This window comes from Ammodytes marinus (genome assembly GCF_949987685.1).
Source record: "Ammodytes marinus genome assembly, chromosome: 16".
Taxonomy (NCBI): Eukaryota; Metazoa; Chordata; class Actinopteri; order Uranoscopiformes; family Ammodytidae; genus Ammodytes; species Ammodytes marinus.
In genome coordinates this window covers 7,091,072-7,106,585 of record NC_137220.1, presented here as the reverse complement: position 1 = coordinate 7,106,585, position 15,514 = coordinate 7,091,072, and the positions used below count along the sequence as shown (strand labels likewise).

The following is a 15,514-nucleotide window of genomic DNA, read 5'->3' as shown; positions in this document are numbered from 1 at the left end:
CATGGCATAACACCAATGATCCTTGACAATTATAAAATGACATAGCTATCTGTGCAAAAAAAATAAAAAATAATAATAATTGAGAATTTAATTTAATCATGGCTTTAAAATCAAAAATCGTATCGAGGATTTGGAGAATCATGACACCAGTTATATATACTGGATGATATAGTTCTATCAAATCTCTCATCTCATTTGGAAATGTTAAAAGTGACATCGCCAGTTTCATTTTCATCTTGAGTGGAAGAGAGGTTGATCAAAGAGGAGCTAACACTGAGACTTCCGAAATTTCAATAACCACTCCACTTGCCAAGCTTTAAATTCACCATGGCTTCTTAGACAAATCAAATTGTGCTCCTACTGGATGTAATAGTGATGCAACGTAAGCTGAAACCAGCTCTGTGGAGGGAAGACACACAGTGGGAGTCCAAAACATCATCACCAATCATTTCAAATCCAAAATACAAGTTTTGTTTTCTATTCGAAAGGTGTAGAATTTCTAATCAGATGTGTAAATTGGACGTGACAGCAGCAGCTGTGACAGATTGGCCGATCCCTCACTAAGGACAGGCACAGTGAGTATACGGCTTCAGGATATTTTACTGTCTGACATGAAAATCAATGCAATGGTTGTAGAGATGCCACTCCTAAATCTACACTCACCGGGGATCTGTGTGTATGTGTGAAAGAGGGGCTGGCTTTTTGTTTGGTTTAAAACTCATAATGTTTCACTCTTCCTCGATCTGAATTTGCTTTTGATTTGCATTGTCTCTTTATCTGCCATGCATGCAAATACGTTGTTCAAGTGTGTGTGTGTGTGTGTGTGTGTGTGTGTGTGTGTGTGTGTGTGTGTGTGTCTGTGTGTGAGAGAGAGAAAGAGTGACACACTCACAATATAAGCACAAGAATAAGCCGAGAAATAAAGGAAATTATTTATCTCTGTCAGACATATGGCAGGCGCTTCTGTTTGAAGACTTGCTCACCTGGGTAGCGTCTGTGTTTCAACGGGAACAATGCTCTTGCTTTGTGTTGTCTCTTTATTCATGAAAACTTCTGAGCCACACTTCTATGTGCAGACATCACAAGCTCCTGACTTCTTCACAGAGCATCAGTTGGACGTATTCATACTGTGTAGAGTCTAGTCTGTATGTGTTGTAGAGTAGGGCTGGGTATCAAAGTCCTGTACTTTTTTGGCACCGACTGAAATGCCTCGATACCATCGAGTATCTAAAATGTCTTGTTGTTCAACGTCAGTGAGCCAATAAGCAATCAGCATTGCTTGATGTGCCAAGATCTAAGAGAGCTGGTGATTGGCTGTGTGGAGCTGCAGTGACTCAGGAGATAGGGAATTTCTGGTCATCTGAAGGCAGTTATGAGTTCAGCTCATTCAAAGTTTTAATAATTGATATTTTGTAAAAATTACAATGAGCAGGAAAAACCCTTAATGTGTAATGTCGTCTTGTTAAAACTGATATCATTCAGGAACTAGTATCTAAATTAGAAGGACATTTTAAAGAATCAAACCATTAAATTATACCCATTTTGATTCAATGTTTATGAATAATTGATATGAAAAATCAAGGTCTTTGTATCTACAAAATATAATTTTTTTAACAATACCCAGCCCTAATGTAGAGTAACAGGGCAAACTGAATATAATAATAGGGAGGTCCTTTCGCACAACTGAGCCAACTGTATCCTTTTGATGACCCCTGCACACTCCACTTGAGAGCTGCAGACAGATCCAGTACATTTGTCCTCCCTAGTCCATTTCCTGCCATAGGGGCTTGTGTGTGTATCACTGTCTCAGCATGTCATTGCATTGCCGTGGGTGATCAGGCCGATGACTCTTGTCCTCAGCAGACATATTGATGGTGTTTTGACCACACGGTTTTGCTTGAACACGAGAGGGCTAAACACGCAGCCCTGAGGTGCTCCGGTGATGAGTCAGATTGGAGGACATGATGGAGTCTCTATGCACTGCTTAAGAGTTCATTGCTGCCCTCCTAATGGTCAATACGTTTGCCAATTCCAACATAACGGTGTGTTTAAAGAGGAAGGGGAAGTAAAACATTAAAACAATGGTGGGGCGCTTGTTGTGTCGAGGTTAGAGGCTCAGTCCTCAGAAGCAGCAGACCACAGGATTCGAATCCGGCCCGTGGTCGTTCTCTGCATGTCATTCCCCACTCTGCCCGATTTAATCTCTGTCTCTCCAAACTGTCTAATAAAAGTTTTCTTTAAAAATAGTGACTGAATAGTGTGGATTATATTCAGTATTCATGTTTACATACATGTCTTCATACAGTATACATAACCTGCATAATTTATATTAACCATGGCAGCGCATGATATGGTAAAATAAAATAAAATATGTTGTTTGTCGACCAGAGTGGCCTGTGTCTGTGTTTAGAAACGGTTTAGGGTTCCAGGCTATCCATGATGGGATGAGTCTGTAGTGATGTTTTCCGGTCTGCATTGTTGACTGTCCGTTGCAGTCTGCTCCTGTCCTGTTTGGTGATGGGCCTAAACCTGACAGTGACGGATGTGTAGAGGAGAAGTGAATCAGCAGCTCCTGAGGCGGGCTCAACGTCCTGAGCTGGCCCAGAAAGTGAGTCCTCTGTTGGGCCTTTTTTAGATGATGGAGTCCATGTTGGATGCCACAAAAAGAGTAAGGACAACTCTAAGGACTCTTAGGCCAAAAAATTAAATTAAAATTAATCAATTAGAAATATAAGAAGCAATTTCTCTAATTTAGTTCATAATCATTCATTCATAATTGAGTCAGCGATTCTGGAGAATACTAGTAAAATTTGGTCAAAATCAGTGAATATCTCCTTACGATCAGTTGTCCCCAGCCCTGGTGCCAGGCCTAACAGGTATATATTCAGGCTCAGCAGCCCTGAACCAGCTTTACTCCAAACTGAAGGACGGGGTGAGCCGCATTGTGTTGAATGACATGTCCCTTAGCATATCTGAAGGGACCCATTTTTAACCTTATTATGAAAATAAAATCCTTTTCAATGACACATTTTAAACAGATTATTTGTCAGTGTGCTTCTAACCTACAGCCAGATTTCTGTTGATCAACACGGCTGCATATCTGCAAAAGTCCATATTTTCTCTGTTGAGGAGCAGCCGCTCATCCATCTTGTTTGCAAAAAAGGGCAGACACTCATATCGACAGGAGTGGAGAAATCCCTGCTGTTGTAGTTTAACAAGTGACCTGACTCTCTTTCCGTTTCTGTTGCGAATATCAAAGAAAGCTGCTGCTCCTGCGACTAAAAGCTTGGTGAAACACTCTGGTTTAGTGAAAAACAGGGAACAATTAACCATTGGATTGTCTGTTTTTGATATTTAAAGGTGTAGTCAGCGATTCTGAAGAATGCTTGTCGTCACGCAGATTCGTTAACTGTACGTAGCCTTCTGTGTGCACTCTGAAAATAAATACCAATAATTAATACAAATAATAGGCTCTGTAAAATGGTCTGTAAAAAAAAGGGGGGGGGGCACTGTAGATAGCAACATGCACATTTACAGAGTCTAGGCTGTGTATTAACACTGGATTATTTTTTTCAGCGCACAAACAGTACAGACAGGTCAGATTTTGATATTAAAAAAAGGGCTTTAGACAACAAGTATTTTCCAGTATCGCTGACTTGTGTATTTACTTTTAATATACACAATATGTATAAATATTTCACTATATTTCTGAGATAATTATTATAGTTTTTTATTAACCAAAATGTATCTGACATCCACATTTTACGTCTACATTAGCATTAACATAAAGTTCAGGATTATGCTGGGGTTAACGAAGAGTCAAAAATGAAACTGTTTTGACAAAGTGAAACATTAGAATGTATTTTAGAGGTGTATGCCATTTTTTAGCCTGGCATGAAAACATAATAGCACAGAGCCAGATACTGTGAGCAGCCCTGCCAAGCTTGTGAGGACACACACTGATTTACAAGCTGCCTCAGACCTGATAACAGGAAACACTGTGTGTGTGTGTGTGTGTGTGTGTGTGTGTGTGTGTGTGTGTGTGTGTGTGTGTGTAATAAAGCAGTTTTATAAGTTAAGCTATTATTCTGAATGATGTCAGTTATTCTTATGGATTACAAGTATGTTGTAACTATATATGTATATATATATATGATGGCAGAGGTCTTTTCAGCTATTTCAGCTCCACACACACAGGCCTTACTGCTGCAGGATTGTCAGATTGTCTGTTCAGTACAGATACGGGCATTTCACAAGGACTACTAAGGTGACACATTTGTTTATGTGTTTACTGTGACATAATATTGATGGATATTCTATTGAGCGTGCTGTATGTTGTTCTATTGGTAGTGCATCTGTGGTCAAAGCAGTGAAGAAGCTCTTCTCCATGGCGTGGAGACGAGCTTCACTGATTGGTCCGAGTATGAGTCACACACATGTTCTCTGTTGAGCTGACAGGCCACATCAGTGCTGAGCTTTCTCTAAGTGTGTCAGACTGTGTGTGTGTGTGTGTGTGTGTGTGTGTGTGTGCGCGTGCGTGCGTGCATATGTAGTCTACTTTAAATGTGTGTGTGTATATGAGTGTGCGCATGAATGACTGCACCTTAAGGCCCTGCAGCGTATTGTGGACTTTTAGGGCTTTATGAGGTCCACCTTTACCTAGTGAAAACCGTCAGTCGGTATTAAATGCACAAGGCATAAAAGGAGCAATCCATGAGGAGAAATTTTGGTATACATGCTAGCAATGGTTGCTACATTGTCATTCTTGAAAGACTCAAAAAGCTGTTACTCTGCTGTCGGACTAAAATGTCCCCAAAATGTTCCTGTAATCTCCCCGTAGAGAAAAACCATTCCCAAAACAGCAGTGGTACCTCTGCTCGTTGCCATGGTGAACCTCAGCAGGGCTGTGCTGCAGGAGTGTGTGTCGGTATGTGTGTGTGTGTGTGAGCAGGTGAGAAGGAGAGAGAGAGAGAGAGAGAGAGAGAGAGAGAGTGATTACAATTAGGCTGAAACCTGTACTCACGATGTTTGCTCACCCTCTGCGAGCCTCAACCTGTGTGTATGCCTGAAGTAGTCTGTCTCTGTGTGTGTGTGTTAGCTAAAGCCTGCTACATAACAGCTCATTATCATGCAGCCTGTCGACTGGTCTATTGCTGTGCTGCCCTAAATGTTTTTCTGTCACACACAAATTTCAACCCCCCCCCCCCAACACACACACACACACTCACACACACAACGACAAAGTTATTGTAGGTTCTTTTATTCCTCATATGCATGTGTTTCTTCATCAGTCCTGCCTCCATCCCAATGTCTATTAATTTTTACAGCTTTGCTCTCATCATTTATGCCTCTGGGCTCAGCCCTTTCTTCTCTTCACTCAAGCGTGACACACACACACACACACACACACACACACACACACACACACACACAGACACACACACACACACACACACACAGACACACACACACAGACACACACACATCCTAGGAAAACACGCATGCATGGAGAACTGCGAACAGAAACATCCTTCCACACTGCTGACAGGCAAACAAATTTGTATACAATTTCTCTTGGATGCACACACTGCTCACTATGTATTTGTGTTTTTATTTATTTTGTGTATGTGTGTGTGTGTGTGTGTGTGTGTGTGAGAGAGCACATACTGTCCTCTCAGGGTGGCCTACTCTACATTAGCTGCATCTGTGCCAACCCACTGGTCAAGCACAGTCCACCCCTCTCATTCAGTTGGTATATTTGCCTTTACTTAGTGCTTGTATTGGTCTGTACTGTATGTGTGTCTGTCCATGTGCGTGTGTGCAGTTTATCAATGTCTTTGAAAGTGGTCATGGTGAAATAGAAGGACAAGAGAAAGAGGAGCGAAGGAGGAATAAAGATGGCCAGTGGGGCAGAATGGAGCTGTGTGTGTGTGTGTGTGTGTGTGTGTGTGTGTGTGTGTGTGTGTTTATAATGGTGCTAAGAAGTGAAGCCAAGTGTAAAGAAATAATCTTGACAAAGCTGTAAATGCTGCAGCTCAGCAGTAGCCAGAGCCAACACACAGCTCAAAATGTTGATAAATGTGTTTTTTTCAGTGACTCAATCAGTGTGCTTTTCCTGTGAGAAAAATAAATAAGAAATCCAACATAATTCCCCGGATTACTTGCAGTATGAAATTGCATTGTTGTCTTGATAAATAATCCATGATGCAAACATGAGTTGTATCTCATTTAAAGGGGCTTCCAGTCTGGAAAGGCGATAAGCCAATCAAAGCTTTGCATGTGGGGTTTAAAAAAAAAGGTGACATCATTTCCTGTGCCAGAGAGATAGCAACATCCACGAAAACATTGCATCAATGAAGTTGCTCCAAAAATTACGACGACGCGTGGATGAGATCAGTGTTTTTGTAAGTTTACTTTCAGAAGTAGAAGCTATAGTGCGTAACTTTTTTAATACAAAATAAATGTTGGCTACATTCAAGCCATCGCCAAACGAGTTGACACAAAGATGATTGATTGAGCCGATCAGCTCCACTAAGCTCTCTCTGTATTTCTCAGTATGGCAGCGTTTACAAACTAGTGTTACCCTCCCCCGGACACTGGCGCAGGAGCTCAAGAAGTGCCCGCGAAATGTTTCAGTTGATGATTCTCCTGCTAAGAAAAAACCTGGACGTAAAGCAGAAGATAAAAAGTCCATGCACGATCACCGAAGACTTACCTCATTTAGATGTGTTGACAGTGTTATTGTAATTACTCAGAATTCCTTATAGGGGTGACAGAAGTTATGCACCGTAGCTTTAAGATACTGACAGACACTAGATAAGCGCACATTTTGAGACTACATTTAATTTGCTCAAGGGGATACTGGCAGGAAATGCTTTCTTAGGAAACAGTGAAATTTCAGTTTTTGTTATGCTGTCTTGTGTGATAGCATGTACGGTAATGCCATTTGGTTTAAAGATTCGCTTCAGCAATGTTCCAGCGCCTGATGAATTAGCTGCCGTCAGGTTTAGAGGGCTGTTCTGTTTATCTTGATGATTTGGTAATTAACAGTGACACATGGCGTTCTCTTCTTCAGCGCATCGGTGTGTCAACAAGCCTTTGATAATGTGAAGTGTATTAGCAGCTTCATGCTTCAACCAGTATCTTACCAGTCTTAGTCATTTTTTACTCACAACTCTTAACACTCAGTTTGTTCTAATAAATAACCAATTTTCAGTCACTTTTCTGGTTTTCTCATGACACAGAAGCAAACTTAATCACTGTTTTTTTATAACAAGGTTGAGGAGGAAGTGATGGAAACTATTTTTAAATAATGCAGTTTAATTTAACCCCTTAAAAGTATGCAGCGTGGTCTCACACCTGAATTTGACACACATTGCGCAGCGTCCCATGAATATCTGTGTGTGTGTGTGTGTGTGTGTGTGTGTGTGTGTGTGTGTGTGTGTGTGTGTACATAAATCTCACATTATGTTGACAAAATAGTCATGAAAAATGAATGATTTAAATGTTGGTTAAAGGAAATTGCACCCTCTTTGGAAAAAAGCAGTAGTTGTTTTACTACGCCAGCTGTTGTTCCAGGGTGAGCGTATGACAAAGGCATCAAGAAGGATATATAAAAATAGAATTCTTTGCACTGATGGTCTCGTTTGCAGTTACATGTCATTTATGATCATCAGAATAAAGTTCCTCGTAGCACCTTCAAAGAAAAATTAAAAAAATTGGAAAAGATCATTTTCAGGCGCAAATATCTAGTTGCACTCAGAAGCCCTATAGTTGCGATTACCAGTTTTGTTGTTGGACTCTTTCTTGAATTTTTTTTCCAGGAGGCAAACTGCTGGAGCGAAAAAGAGCTGAGTGCTTTTGAGGCAATTGCCCCGGTCAGCCATGCTTTTAGTTTTGAGAAGAGCTTTACCCAGGCATGCTAGTCCTCCATCTATGTCAACAAGTATTTTTGTGAAAACATGTCCAAAATTTTTGAAAGTTGAAACAAATAAGTTGCTTGGTAAAAGTGTTTATAGTCGACGAGAATCAATCATACGGATGGGGAAATTCAAATACTCACACTGTTTGGAACGGTCTCATGTCTCCCCTTGAGAGTTTAGACCCTCCCTACTACAGACACATGTGACGTTGGCCTAATTTTCTCATAAAGCTTTTTCAATAGTAGTATAATAGTGCAGACTGTTTGAATTGACAATAAAAGAAACAGCAGGTGAAATGAATAACATTTCCATTACATTTCCCACTTAACTATGGCAGTGAGCTGAATACTGAGTCTAGAGGACACACAGAGAGAGAGAGAGAGAGAGAGAGAGAGAGAGAGAGAGGTCCAGTCAGGCAGAGTGAGAGAGAGCGAGATGGGGGATGAGGATCTTTCTTATAGAGAGAGATAAAAAGGAGAGATGAAGGAAGTGATAGAGCGAGCCACATGATGAGATGTTTGGGAAGGGAGAGAGAGAGAGAGAGAGAGAGAGAGAGAGAGAGAGAGAGTGATGTTCTGTTATGTGAGAGCAGATTAGACTAAATGGGTCTCAGAAAAATACTAAGCTTCCATGGCTGCTGCTGTGTGTGTGTGTGTGTGTGTGTGTGTGTGTGTGTGTGTGTGTGTGTGTGTGTATGTGTATGTGTATGTGCGTTTGCATGTTGGGAACTAGGAAGCCTGTCTCCTCTTTTTACTGTCACACTATCTCTCTATCTCTCGCCCCCTTGTTATCTTCTTTCTCCTGCAGTCTTCTTTCTGTCCCTCACCTCTCCCTTCTCTATTGCCTTAAAGGGCCAACACGTAACATTTACGAAACAATTGACATCATATATTGCATATGGGTGAATGGGTAGCACTGTAACCTGAGAAATTAAGACTTTCCCCGACTTTCTCAGATGGCCATAACATCTATTTATTTCTATGGGAAGCAACCGGCTAGCAACATCAGCTGGAGTTACTGTGTTGTGTCTAAACCATAATATCGTCAAAATAAACTAAACCGTGCGAGAAAACCAAGGTTGTTGTGGAATGGATGACATGTTATCAAGTTGCACAGTGTGTCTCTCTCTTTTCCCATAATGCAATTTGTTTCTCTATGAATTCTCATTGATTCTAAAAGAAAGTAAAACACATTTCAACACAGATATTCGTCCCTTCTCCAAATTTCACATAATGACAAAACTATCATGAGCCAAGTTTCCATCTCCTGTGTAAACTCTTTATCTCATAATAACCTGCCAAATACTTTATCACGTTAAAATGTTATCAATCAATATCAAGTTATAACGTGATACTGTTTCCCCCCCCCCCCCCCCACACCTAGCGAAATCAATATGCCTGCTGTGCAAAAGTGAAAGAAAAACTAATAATATAAAATATTTTAGAAAAAACGTCCCCATTATTCAAAAAGCGCTGAGAAAAGAAAATTGAGAGAGGGACAGAGGAAGATCGAGGAGAGAACTGAAAAAAAGACTTGAGCTGATTAAGTGGGAGGAGGAGATAAAGAGATGAAAAGGAGGAAAGAGAGAGAAAGAAAGGGAGAGAGAGAGATGAGCCGAGAGCCGTTGAGCTGTTAGCCGTTAGCAAGAGGAGAGAGGATTAGAGTCATTGTGTTCAGTAAAGCAAACCAAGCATTAAACCTGCACTCTGGAGGGAGGGGGGGAAGGGAGGGACCAAAATGTTACTGTTGTTACCTAAAAACTGCTAATATTTACTTTTTTTTTGATTTGTTGATATTTTTGTCATACATTTACAATTACAGCAACCATTTTTAGCAATGGAATTCTTGAGTATCAGGCTCCCCAACAACAACGCAATATACAGTAAAGATGTACATCACGTGGGAAAGTCAATTGAATGGCTTGAGGCGGATCATTGACTGCACTGAGGACACTGACTTCAATAGTGTTTGACACGCAAAACCTCCTTTCAATTTCCTCCACCAGTTTGACTTTAAAGGGATAGTTCAGTATTTTTATAGTGAGGTTGTATGAGGTATTTATGTGTGGTTAGTCTGTTATCTTAGGGAGCCATGGCGCTCAGTAACAGCCACTATGAGGAAACACATTGTCTGCTTTGTTTAGAACAAGGGAGGACACAAACGGCTGCTGTTTTCAGAGGTGTGTGTGATTAATACGTGACATCAACATAACGTCGGCTTAGATTTCTGGCAAAAATAAACAGTCTCCCAGAATGTGGGCTGATTTCCCACCCACCCACGCACACACACACACACACACACACACACACACACACACACACACACACACACACACACACACACACACGCTCACACACACACACACACACACACACACACACACAGTCACACACAGTCACACACACGCACACACACACACACACACACACACACACACACACACACACACACACACACACACACACACACACACACACACACACACACACACACACACACACACACACACACACACACACACACACAATCAAGTAGTATTCTGGAATGCAAAACCTGACCAGAAATTATTGAATTTAATGTAATCCACATATTGGATGAAAACACACATTTATCCATTGATTCTGGTGTAGGCCCTAGAACATCAAATAAATGCCATTCTATATATTTGCTCAGAGGCATAGCAAAGAGACAGCCAAATTGAATTGCGGTGTGGTAGGCCGATGTATTATTTTAATTTAAATTTATTTTCAGTATTAACACGACCATTTGGATTTTCCATGAATAAAACAGCCAATGTTAAATGTATGCCTACACCCACTTTCTGTCATTTATCTTTCTGTTCCTACAACAATATACAGAGAAAATGAGAGTTTTTCGGGGCATTTTTGGAATGGTACAATTAATCGCGATTTATCCGCAGCTACCCTGTGATTAATCTGTTTAAAAAATGTTAATCGTTTTACAGCCCTAAGATGAGATTCATATTGCACTTTACTAAGCACTCAAAATCGCTTTGCAAGGCCAAAACCCAAGCCAACAATACAAAAATACTTTTTTATTTTTCAATTTGCCGGATACCAATAAGTAATGAGGTGTCAATCATAAAACCATGAATTTGCTGCATTGCTTTAATTTCTCTTGGAGCGAACATGAAGGTCATGTTTTCATTAGTAACAAGTTATCTGACAGTCACAGGTGGATGTGGCACTTTGACTAAACAGATAGTCCTTGGCTCAAGGTTCAGTTTGTTCAATGTAGTTCTTGATCTTATTCCTGCCTGTAGACCATTTCTGTTTTGCAGCCATCACAATGAATGCAAAACAGGGAAGCAGGGCTGCACACATGCATCATTTAAGCCTAAAAGACAAATAATGAATATAAACTCGCTGTATTGTATTAGTGTGTGTATGTGTGTCTGTATTACTGCATTATGATACTATATGATTATATGTGGCCGTTTGTTTACAGACAGCGCGGACCTTACATTGTTAATAATAATTTGTAGATACAGAACAAAGTATGTCAGACCACAAGAGAGAAGAAAATGATAACAATAAATGGTAAAGCATACATAGTAGGGGAGAACGGGGGAATCTGAGGCATCGGGTAATGTCAGCCACCCCCTGTATCTTGGCAACGGAAAACATTTGTGGTCATGTGAGATATATGTTTTCAAGCCCCTCTCATTTCCCCTTGGCCCTGAAAGGGAGGACCGCATGGTGCTGTGGTAAGATGTTTTTTTCACCAAAACAGGTATTTTGCATGTAAAAGTAAATGTTCTTGCTGTCAACTTAATCAACTGTTGTGCCAAAGCAAATGTATTCACGTAGAAAAACTTCTATCATACGTGTTGATGAACTGCCAATATATAAAAACCATGTGATGATATTAGCTAAAGATTAGCCTGAAATGCTGAGAGAGTTAGTTTTTTCTCAAATTGTGGTGGTGGGGGAAAGTGAGACACTGTCTCACTACACTGTCTCACTTTTCCCCACCATGAGGCACAAGTTAAGTGTAGTCTTAAACATATTTTAATGTAATATTACATAACATATGTTTTATTTTAATGTCATACACATTGTAGAAAAGCCATCATGCCAAGGAAATACACCAGCAAGACGACCTAGGGCAACCACACGGAAAGAGCACCTTCTCATCTTTCCCTGTAACCTTCAGGGCTGGAATGTGGAGTAGGCCTAGTTGTAGAGTAAGACATGCTGATGTCATAATCCAGTTGGGTCTTCTCCTGTGTTCTGAGTCCCAGGCTGTTCTCGCTGGTTCTGATTTTCCTATGCTTTGACCCCCAGACACAAGCTGGCTCTAAGGGTCCTGTGTTCTGACCCGCAGACTGTGTTCTAATCTAACTGGTTATATCTTTCATTTGAATCTTATTAAAACCTTTTGAATTATAATATGTTGTATTTGATTTTGTTCAGAGTTACTTTCAAGTGTTTAGAAAATTTGCTTTGCTTAATTGACCAAACCCAATCATTCTTTTACTAGTCCGACATTAGTTCTAGAATGTGTGGCTAGCTTTCAGGATTCTAACTGTTACAATATGTGTTGTTATGGTAGTTTCAGAGTGGAAAAAGTAAGTGGATCAGTTTAACCCCAGCTAGTTCACTTTACCCCCTTGATTTTTCTGGTATGTCTCAGTTTACCCCACAGCTGGGGTAAAGTGAGCCACATGACAACTTTTTTTAAAACAATCATATTTTCACTGCCCTTTGTCTTGAACAAATTCTGCTAATGCCCATTTATAGGAAACATCCTGAATTAATGGGAAATGTGTAAATTTGAGTGATAAATCATTTTAGCTTGCTTAGAGGGGAGCAAATGTAAAAAGTGGCTCAGATTACCCCGTTCTCCCCTATGTGGGAAATGGAGGTAGAGCATGTAAGATAGAGGGATAAGAAGATATAAATAATTGATAGTGGGAGAGAGAGAGAGAGAGAGAGAGAGTGAGAGAGAGAGAGACAGGCAGACAGACAGACAGACAGACAGACAGACAGACAGACAGACAGACAGACAGACAGACAGACAGACAGACAGACAGACAGACAGACAGAGAGCAAAGAAGAGACAGCACAGAGGTGTCAGGCAGGCAGCGAATATGTGCTGGCCCTGCAGAGATCCTGCTGTTTGATGCTTAATGCTTACACCTACACACAGCTCCCACAGCTAATTGCTTTTTCTATACATATAACCTTTCCTTACATGACTATATGTGGGGTTTATTCTTGACTGTGTACAGCATTTGTGCAATAATATGAATAGAAGTCTGCCCTGTGCCGTTTTTTTTAATACCAGTTAAGGGAAGTAATGTGCATGGATGCAGTGCTGTAGTCAAGTCGTCCACCTTTGCCGAGACTAGGACTGGTTGAAACCGATGGGAACAAGCCTGCTGTTTAGCTATCGCCCCGGGCTTAATTTACCTCTCTATTTGGTGCCTCTGCAGGTGTCTGACCAAATTGAATATTGTCCCACAGATTTTCTGAAATAGTTTTGTAGCACAGTTTGAAGGTGGCCTTGTGTGTCCTTTTCTTCAATGCAATGTGGACAAATTCTCTCTGTGTAACCGAATGGTACGATGCCGCTGCTCGCCGACACTGTGTCTGAAAATGGCCAAAATGAAAAAGATTGATGCCTGGGGGCGTGTGCATGCTGCGTGGAGGCATAGGACGCAGCCAGGCACACAAAAAGGCAACCAATGCCAATGCCTGTTCTAGATTGATTGTGAATTAAATGCTTTTGTTTTGAAAGAAAGCATATATTGCTAGACTCCCTTTCGAGACAAACTACAATATTTGGCGAAACCAACAGTCAAGTCTGAGTGCAAATAACAGCAAGTCCGAGACAGTAGAAAAATGCCTTGAGTCAGGACTCCAGTAATACAGCATTACATAGACGTCAAGATAGGACAGTTCTGAGGATGGCTCGTGACTTCTTTGCCAATCATATACAGTTTAAAAAGGTTTATGCAGCTGGATCAGGAGTGCTATGATGATATTGAACAGCATACACTACCAGATGCTACTGTAGGGAGTGACATGTAGTGCCATTATCAAGAGAGGACGAATGACTTGGATTCAATGAAAAGGAAGTATTGACATTCAGAGTAATAAATACATTGGTCTCTTTATGGGATTTGATGATGTGCCTACAGGAAAAATAAATAAATAAATAATAATAGCAGCCTAAGGGTTTAAATTCTTTATTTAAAAGATACACACTAACATTTTAGCAGTAGACATCCAACATGTAAAAATACATTCGATAGACTTCTAGCATTCCATATGACAAGGTTCAACATTGTACACTGCTTTGCGTTCATTATCTATCCTCGGCTGGAGAGAGAGAGGCTTATATGCATTTTGTTTATTTGACATTTCCGTCTGACGTACTACTTGTATTGTACTGTATGCTTGTGTGTGCCTGGGTAGGTGTTATTTCTAAGCATATAGCTGCAGGCCTGGCACAAAGTCACGCTGTTGTATATTGTATTAAAATAACAGAATAATCCTCGGGTTAATTTGATTTCTTTTGTTGTCCCAGACACAGCGTGGGTGCGGCTGCCTTCTGACTCGTTTTCGTTGACGGGCCTTTGTACAAATATATATGAGTGTGTGACAACTCTGTGACAGCAAAGTCGCATGAAAACTGGGACAAAAGTTGCAGGGAAAATGAAGTGTATTTCTGGATGGATCATTCATCCCCTCTCCCTCTGTCTTTAAAAAAAAATGTTATCTTTCGAAGCGGTGCTAATAGCGGAGGATTATCCATAGTCAAGATGAAAAGGGTTTCAGTTCCCTCTTAAGCCTCCTCTTTTGTGTGTGTGTGTGTGTGTGTGTGTGTGTGTGTGTGTGTGTGTGTGTGTGTGTGTGTGTGTGTGTGTGTCTGTGTGTGTGTCTGTGTGTCTGTGTGTGTGAGCGAACGAATGTCAGGAAAGTAATTGTGGTACATTGTCATAGGTTAAAATAGAAGCCACTTATTATCTACTCTATCGTTCCCACACTGTCTCTCTCTCTCTGTCTAGTCCCCTATTCCTGGCTATTTCACCATTTCTATGTCTTTTCTGGAATCACTTCTGCGTTTTTTAGGGACTGGGCACACAGTGGTCAAGGTCTTCAGCAGTATTTTTTGGGATTATTATTTATTCTCTAAGATGATTTACACAGTGACACTAAACTGGCTGATTTTGAGAAAAAAAAACGCTGTAAATATATTGTTTTATACAGTGATCTCGAGTTCAAAAATATAAATAACGCTGTCGACACACTTACTTTGAGGCTACATTATCATGCATGAAAATGAGCTCTTGAGAATACTTTTAGTCTACAATGGCGATACTTCCGCCTCCCACAGTGTGCTAACAGGGAATAACAGGCGATAATAACATTAACATGTAATCATCATAATATGTCACTGCATGCCAAGCTTGGTGTTACAATTCCCCAGAAGGAGATTTCACCGTTCACTTGAACAATATTTCTTTATATATCAATCAAAGGCTCATACTTATCTTTATGTGGTGGTTCACTCATTTATAAGAACAATACATACAGTAAGAGTGTCTATGGAGTAGAGGCCTT

General features: G+C 40.5%; 1 protein-coding gene across 1 annotated transcript in view; it reads left to right on the top strand.

The window, feature by feature from the left end:
- Positions 1–2,542: 2,542 nt before the first annotated feature.
- Positions 2,543–15,514, top strand: part of LOC307262993 (junction plakoglobin-like) — a gene marked incomplete at both ends in the record, with an annotated part of 47,930 nt that continues 34,958 nt past the window's right edge. The window contains 2 exons of the mRNA XM_080044012.1: positions 2,543–2,608; positions 4,841–4,927. Coding sequence (XP_079900138.1) covers positions 2,543–2,608; positions 4,841–4,927 — 153 coding nt within the window. The remainder of the gene's footprint in view (positions 2,609–4,840; positions 4,928–15,514) is intronic.